The 8,436-nt window shown below is 39.3% G+C and overlaps 1 protein-coding gene across 1 annotated transcript in view; it reads right to left on the minus strand.

Moving 5' to 3' along the window:
• Nucleotides 1–8,376, minus strand: part of PARP4 (poly(ADP-ribose) polymerase family member 4) — a 46,374-nt gene extending 37,998 nt beyond the window's left edge. Inside the window, exons 1-4 of the mRNA XM_026112099.2 lie at nucleotides 8,236–8,376; nucleotides 5,118–5,250; nucleotides 2,243–2,438; nucleotides 1,117–1,240 (exon numbers count right to left, since the gene is read on the minus strand). Of these exons, the coding sequence (XP_025967884.2) occupies nucleotides 1,117–1,240; nucleotides 2,243–2,438; nucleotides 5,118–5,243 (446 nt within the window). The 5' untranslated portion in view covers nucleotides 5,244–5,250; nucleotides 8,236–8,376. The remainder of the gene's footprint in view (nucleotides 1–1,116; nucleotides 1,241–2,242; nucleotides 2,439–5,117; nucleotides 5,251–8,235) is intronic.
• Between the last annotated feature and the right edge of the window lie 60 nt (nucleotides 8,377–8,436).

The following is an 8,436-nucleotide window of genomic DNA, read 5'->3' on the forward strand; positions in this document are numbered from 1 at the left end:
CCATCACCAGTAAAAACAGTACTGTCATAGGCTGCAGCAGCATACTAAAATATGAACTAATATAAGAAGATTTATATATTTTTCAGCAACAAAACAACAAAAAAAGCTTTGAGAAATAAAATCCCACCCAGACAAGCTCCTGACCTGCACTAGTAAGCCAAACCATCTAGTGTGAACCTGAAGATGAAGACTACGTTTCAATCTTCATCCTCTAGAAAAACTATGGAAGCAACAAAATTAATGGATTTTCATTGCCTGTTTGCACATTAATTTTCTAGCTGCTGCTTCTAGTTTTGGTCAGCTAGCTGTGCTGTCCTAGGCTAATCCCTCTTTCATTCCTGACTTCATATTAGAATATACACTTGTAGTTATGTCCTTCAGCATTAGGACTTTTAAATGAGATAAGTACACCTTCTAGTATATGTATTCCCAGAGAATAATTAAATGCCTATCCTTTCCCTGACAGCAGTCTCTGAAAGCAGAAGTTGCATTGTATTACTACATTAAAAAAACATACATCAGTGTTGGAGCTCATTTTGTTCCTTTAATTCAATAATAAGTAAGTTATAACAGTACTCTTTCCCTATTAGGTAAGAGCAGTCTCAATGATCCTCATTTTCAGCTCTCCTAGCAGTTTAGTGGGAGAGATATGTGCTCAGCACTTCTAAAAATAATGAACCAAACTGGCCTGCAAACAAAAATCTATATGAACAACTAAAAGAAAAAAGACTGTGATCATAAACAATGCTCCAACCATAAATCCAGGAAGCCTGAGCAATGCCTATTGCCTGCTCAATTGGTAGAAGCTCTGCACATACTAGGGATCTGCCCTGTAGGTGTACACTAATGGAAAAAGGTAAAAACAATTTCCACAGTCAGATTCAAAGGGAAAATAAATCAGAAGCTGGTATAAACTCATACACACAGAGTACAGAAAATGGAGAAAGGATAACTTTTTCCTCCACTATAGTATTCTTAAGATAATGAACCATCTCCATAGGTCACAATTGGACAATTCCACAATTTGGAGACAGATTCCAAAGGGGATTTCTGTTCTTTTACAGAAATATCAACATAGATATATCAAAATACACCTTTAATTTTATCTTATTTTACCTGAGAATCCCTGCTTCGGACTCAGTTCTGCTCTTACTTTCTTCAGTAATAATGGGATTTAAGTCATTGTTTTCATTTTTCTCAGTAGCATTTTTATTCTCAGAAGATGACAGGTCTTCCATACCTGCAATCAAAATCTTTATTCACTTGGCATAACATCTGGTTTCTTTGATTTAACATACGAATAGTTAAAAAAAAAAAAAAAGCCTAACACAGCTACTTAACCTTCAAAAATATTTTACACATTCAAACAAGTCCACAGCTACTGAGGCCACACTGTATTCAGACATAAAACTGAGCAGGACACGGAGTCAACTGTTGGAGGGTAACTGCCCCAATTGCTTCACTGCTGGAGTGCTTCCTGGAGGTTTGCTCCTTGCCAAATAATACTTCTGTAAGCAATGCCAGAGCCTATTCCCACCAGGCACTCTGTATGCAGCCACCCTGATTTTTGTGACAGAGAGAGGAGAAAGAATTTTGGTATGTAGCTGAAACCTGCTCTGTACCACTTGGCCCTAGTGCCAGAGAATAATCCACAGCTAGTTTTTTGTTTTGTACTGCTTTAAAAACAACCCCCTCCCCAACTTATCTAGATATGGCCTATGGAGGCAGCTTCACTTTTAGCTTAAAACTGTTTTGGACTGCTAGAAAAAGGAACTAACCAGTTTCAGCAACGCATGCCCATGGCCTCTATTGTGCAAAAAAAAGTATGTCTATCCAGTGCTGGGTTCCTGATTCTCATTCTTCTGTTTAGTTCAGAAAACTGTACCAATTCATGACATGAGCATGTTCATACAATACAGTGTTTTGTGTCAAAAGGAATTACTTTTTAAAATACTTAAAGGAAAGGCTAGCACTCCATGAAACTCAAGAGACGGCACTCCACTAAGAGATGCAGAAGTCAACAGAAATAAAAAGGACAGTTACTAGAAAAAGACAAGAATTAAAACATGATTAATTTTCGGATGATAACTTCTTTTCAGAAAATTTCTTATTTATATCAACTTTGTGGCCAGTATACATGGTTGCTGATTTCTTAAAAGCTAATTCTAAATATTCACCTTCTAAAACATTCTTTTCCAAAAGAACTGATATATGAATAAATCATGCCAATACATAAACTTACCATGACTATCTAGCTCTTGGTTAAAAGTGTTGTCTTGTAATTTATTATCCTCATAGGCATCAATTTGTAGAAGTTTCCCCCTTTCAACTGATTTCCATACAAAATCTACACATGCAACAGGGAGCTGGTACTTCCGAATAACTTTTATATGACGAGAGCTGAGGGCATTAACAGTATCCACAACAACATGTGTACACTAAAAGACAAGTTACAAATATGGTCATTATGCACACATAACTACAGTATTCACACAAATAACGTTTATTTGTAATTCATCCTAGTAAAATCCCACAGTCCAAACAAAACATTTAAAAAAATACACAACCTTTTTGGGCTATATTTGAATTGAAACATCTAATTTAGGAACATGCTACCTCTTCTCTTCCTCCATTGTCAACAGTGAGAGCTGGACTCCTTCAGATGTTCACAGTTCAGCCCAGCTAAAGTAAGGATAACTTCAGAGTGAGTTAATCCCTCTACAGTGACTACAGAACTATGAGGGTGACCAGCTGCCCAGAGCTCTTAGCAGCACACAGGAGGGCCAATAATGGGCCAGGCTGTACTGCGGCAAATATGGTACAAATCCAGACCAAAGACTTCCCTTACCTCGAAGGGTAAGGAAGAATGTACAAAAAAATGGGGAAGAGGGCTGAATAATGGTAATATATTTTGGCAGACTCATACGGATCTTATACTGTTTTACTGGAATCATACGCACGTTGTAAGTTAAAGCTTTCCTCACAAGTCAAAATAGAGATGTTAAGAGCAGTCAAGTCATATAAAATGGTTGCAAGTAAGAAGCAGTGAATTTTGTACCTCTAACAGTTAAAATTAAGCATACAAAAACTGACTGATCCAGATCAATGCATGGTCATAACATTAGAATATTAGATCTATTTCACTTGAAAACAAGATAATAAATGGATATACTTTCATTTGTCACATATAACAAAATATAGCTTTAGAAAAAAAGAGTTCTTCCCTGATACAGTGTTTCTCAGCACTGAGCCCAGATTTATTCTGAGATTCCCATCTGGAGATAGGATGAAACACTTGCTTAATCATAATTTAATTTCTAAAGTTTGGGTAAGGTCCATTCCGAACAGGCCAGCCACTTGTTAGTGGTTCTCGGTATCTTAGAGCTCACAATTTCTAGGTACTGAAATTCTAACTTTGCACTGTATTTATAAATACTTTTCGAGACAGGTATTTCAATTAAGACATGTTTGTACTGCATTATCTCTTAATTCACTTGCTATATTCAGGAATTCATTTTTTAGCATTTTTTTCCAAGTTCATTTTTTAATGAGGGAATTTCCTTCGCTCTTCTTTTTCCCCAGCTCATATTTACAGGTCAGCAGTCTGAAGGGATGAATGAGAACCTTATTTATTGTCTAGCCCATGGTTCTTTACATCACCAGAGCCATAGCACAGTGAGGTGTCAAAAAAACTCAGACCATACTGAATTTACAGTGCAAAACAAAAATACTCTTCCTAAACTGGGTATGTTATTTCTCACTTTCTCTCCTAAACAGAGGTGCATTGTCAGAGTTGCCAGGAAACAGCTGTGCTCTGGGTAAGGTGATGATGCACCTACAATATTCCTTTTCTTTACATATTCCTTTTCTTTTGTTCAATGTCAGTTTCTTTTGTTATGCACAATTTAAACTGGAGACTCTTGAGGACAGCATCTACAGTTTTTGCTGTAAAATGACAATCATCCACAGAAGCTCTATGTAACACAGTAGGCTTTAAAGTAACATGTTTAATGTTATATTAGGAAAAGTTGCACGTAAGTGAGAGGGAGAAATTAGCTCACTTAATCATATTCTTCTTGAAACTAAAAAAAAAAAAAACCAACAAATAAACTGGCAAAACAAAAAATAAAATCATAACATAATGCATTACCTTCTCCCCAAGGGGGATCAGAAGCAAGTACTCTAATATGACAATATAGACGAGCTTGTCATAATTTATGAGTTATGGGGGAAAAAATAACTGTTGCTTTCAATTGCCAGAAGTACTAAGATGTGGAGTATCTTTATGCTATACCTTCGCTAATAAGTTACATAATCCATTCCCTGTCACAGGCACGTGAATATCTATATTGTTAAGGCATTGGCATATTCCTTGGTGTACTTCTGGCCTCCACCAATGTGCACCCCCCCAGTTTCCAGCAGGCTTTGGGAGACAGAACATCACCCTGACCATTCCCAATAGGCAGTCTGGATATGAGCGCTCGATCCCGAGGGCCAAGAGAGTTCACTAGCACAGATGTGGGCCAAGCCATGCTACAGGCACAGACATGGCCACAGTCCCTGGAACCATTCCTAGTCATGTTTAATATACTAATATAAACATAGCCGACTGGTTTTGTTGTTGTACACATCATGCAAGCAGGCTCCTTGATTTACCTATGCTGCATGTTCAGTATGTATTTAAAATTTAAAGCTGGATTTAAAATAAAAAGCTGCAATATGACAGCCATCTATTTTCACTCAGTAATCAAATGTTTTCATTAACATAAACAATAACATAATTGAAGCCCAATTCATGATGCAGCTCCTTATTGAGCGTTTCCCCTACCTGATGACGAGAGAAGAAAAACAGCCTGGCAGTTTTATCCAGGAAAGAAACTTCCTGGCTCTTTTGTGGAGAGAGAATATTGCTCTTAATTTTTTATGTGATATTTCAACACTACTAAGCCAGATGCATTAAAAATGTAAACAGAATTATTTTTACTGAAATATTAAACAGAGAAATAATCTCTACAGTTCTTATGACTTCTCTAGAAGAGGTAAGACTAACACTCCACAACACTTAACAGCATTTGATATTTCCCTACAGAGATCTCAGAAATGAATCTGAAACATACCTTGCGATCAAGCACAAAATGAATTACTCCACCATTTTCTTTAATGCATGTTTTCAGCCTATTCTTCTCCTGAATAGGTAAGTGCTTCACTTTAAAAAAAAACACACAGTTTGCAAAGATTGTCATCGTCCTCCTGTTAAAAAAGGAAATAGGGTTTTTGGCTGAAAAAATGTTCATTCCTATTATCCATCTAAGTAATCTCCCACCAAATATACTCTTTTCAACTCTAGAAAATACTAAAACAAATGCCATTTTATTAGCATGGTAATCAAATCCACCAAGAATAGTTCTTAATCAGTTTCATTCATTTTTTTAAATGATGTGGAAAATTTAGTGTGACCTACATTTTCAGTAAAGTCATGGCGTCAACTAATTGTCAAAGTCCTGTCTTGATCTCTTGCTGCTAATACCCATTGTTACTAATGTGGCATTATCTTATTTTAGACTAGAGCAATCTTTCTGTTCCCCTTTCAGACAATGCCACTATAAAACAACTCTCTTTTTCAAGCATGTAAACTGTTTCTTATGTTCCTACTCACGGATGTATAGAATCTAAACATACAAAAAACAACATTCAAAAAGAACTTTGTAAAAATGATTCAGATTCAACCTAACAGAGCAGAAAACAACAGAACACGAGTTTAGTTTTAATCTGGATCTGTTTTCTGATTTAATTCACCCTGTGGCCTAGGGCAAAGGTTTACATTGGAACATGGGAGGGGTAGTGTAGCAGTGGAAGCATAGTCAGGGAGGAATGAAGGTAGGCAAACAGCTTCTTTTCTTAGCAGTGCCTGCCTACAATGTCTGTAAAACAACTTCAATGAAAATTGGCTGTGTGCTATTTGTGACAAACTACACTAAGATATGGGAGGCTGGGAAAGTTTTACTTAATCAGGAATAGAGTTTATGACAACTAAATGTAAAGACAGTGTCTGACTTAAGTCATTAAAATGTATCCTCAGTATACACCTATTTTCCTAGCCACTTGTGTGTGCAAAGTTATTATTATTTTAAAAACTGATGGGAATGATAAAGAGAATTATAACGTGAATGAGAACACTTCACAACCACAGAGCTCTTTATATCACTTGAGCTCCTCAGCATGTCACAGGGGATTTCCAGGAGAGCCTTCGAGTGGCACAGGAGTGGTAAGTGCAAACTAGAGGGCCTTAGCTTGGGCCCACCCTTAGCTCCCTACCTATATTTGAAGTACAGTGCTCAGTTTAGATTTCTCTGAAAGGCATTCAGATTGTACATCTCAAAACCACTTTGAGACCTTAATCAACATAGGGCAACTGGCGACAAGCAAAAGATTTGGCTTAAAACTGTATTTCTGCTCCAAGCCAAACTGTTAATGCAGACGCACCCTACAGCAATGAGTATGAACAGGACGTATGCCTGTAAAATAAAATATTCCAGACAGAAAATTCTTTTCACTGGTAATTCTTTGGCTAACCATTGTATTGTATCGCAGCCAGAGGGTTAGTATCAATGTTACTTGTAAAGACCCTGTGTTCAACTCTTTAACTTTTCATACTTCTGGAAGAGTTACTTGGTGATAGAAATTTTTCACCATGACTTAAGACAAAATATTTCTAACTGTGAGATGACTGGACAAAAGTGACAATCCAGAATATCTGCCTTCTCCAAATTCATCCTGGACCCACAAGATGAGGCAGAACAAATAAGAAATTGCTCCTCGAAAAGCAAAGACAATGTGAAAGGAAAGTAATTCTTGTGCTGGCCAAAAATGCCTGACATTAAGTGCCCTCTCTTTTGGACGGGCCATTCGGAGGAAAAAAAAAGAGTTTTTTCCAACTTGATGAGAGATCCCACATGCACTGCAAATTCTGAGCAAGCCTCTACGCTCTGAATCCTAGAAATAAATATTTTCTGAACTGTAAAACTTTCAAACTTTAAAATCAGAATAGGAGATTGTTCTATTGAACCTGCGTGTTGAAAATTAATTAGCAGCTGACAGACACTTAAAACTGGTAACTGTGTTGTGGCAGCACCAGATAAGGAAGTTATTTAAAGGAAAACTGCTGACAATCACTGCTGGCTTAATTCCTACAATTTTATTTTGTGTTGGTGAAGATCATTAGGGCCTATTTGCCTCAAAGGAATTGTGAGCTTGTACTTGCTGATCAAACTGTGAGCTTGGGACCACCACGAGCAACAGATTACATTTTTAGCATGTAGAGGGAGCGGTGACACCAGAGGGAGCTGGGGGATGAAGTTTTTATCACCCCAAAATAGTCCATGAATAATATGGAGTCCTGTAAGGCCTTCACCATACAGAAATATTGAAAACAAATCTCTACCGTGCTTTCCTAATAAAGATGTCAAAGGAATTCAACGTGATGCTGTGCCTTAAAAAGGCATAGGTAGAAATCCTCATCTTTCCTATCACAGTAGCTTCATGCTGTTAAGGCAGAACCCAGTTTGAGGACAATCATGTAGAAAATATATTCGTAACTGGCAAAGTGAAAGTGCAAGGAAGATGATGGAAAGTTTAGGAGAAAGAACCAGGTGGAATTACAGAAAGAAGAAAGAGCTGAAATTAAAATGAGTATTCGGCCATTGGAAGGGCTGACACGGGTCCACACAGCCTAGTGCACAGTTCTGTAGCTGCCCACGAGAGGAAAGGACAAAACCAGGTCACAACCTGCAACGCACCGTGAGCTTTTAGTAAACGGCTAATTTTCGAAGAGAAAAAAAAAGAAGTTCAGCGAGACGGAGCAGACCTAAAACGCAAAATGTCAGAAAGACAAGGCGTGCTCTTCGCCCGTTTGTCACTTACTGCGGCTATTTAAAGATTAAAACGGCGTAAGAAACGGCTGCAGAAGCAAACAGCATCCCCCAGAAAACGCCACCCTGGAAGGCCTGCGGGCCGCTCACTACCCGGCAGTTTCCTCGTACACCTCTCACTGCAGTTGTCAACGGCTACTGCGCGGAAGCGGCCGTTAACCTGCACGGTTTTCCCGGCCGCCTTGGGGTGCCGGGGCGCGGCGAGCTGCGCGCCGCGGCTCCGGGGCGACGCCTGCGAGCCGCGATCCCACAGGGCCGCGAGCGGCGACAGCGGAGAGAGCCGGGGGGAAAAGCGAGCCGCTTCTACCTGCAAGGCGGCCCCGGGAACGAGGAGCAGCGCGAGGTGCCGGAAAGAAACCGCCGCAGACCGATCGCCGCCGCCTCCAACAGCCCCGAGCAGGAACAGGAGCGGGGGGCGGTAGCTACCGTTGAAGCCCATCAACGGCCTTTGGCTGCTGAGGCTCGTGGGAGCTGTAGTTCGAACGCTGCAGGGCCCCTCGCAGCTGGG

Source organism: Dromaius novaehollandiae, chromosome 1 (assembly GCF_036370855.1).
Source record: "Dromaius novaehollandiae isolate bDroNov1 chromosome 1, bDroNov1.hap1, whole genome shotgun sequence".
NCBI lineage: Eukaryota > Metazoa > Chordata > Aves > Casuariiformes > Dromaiidae > Dromaius > Dromaius novaehollandiae.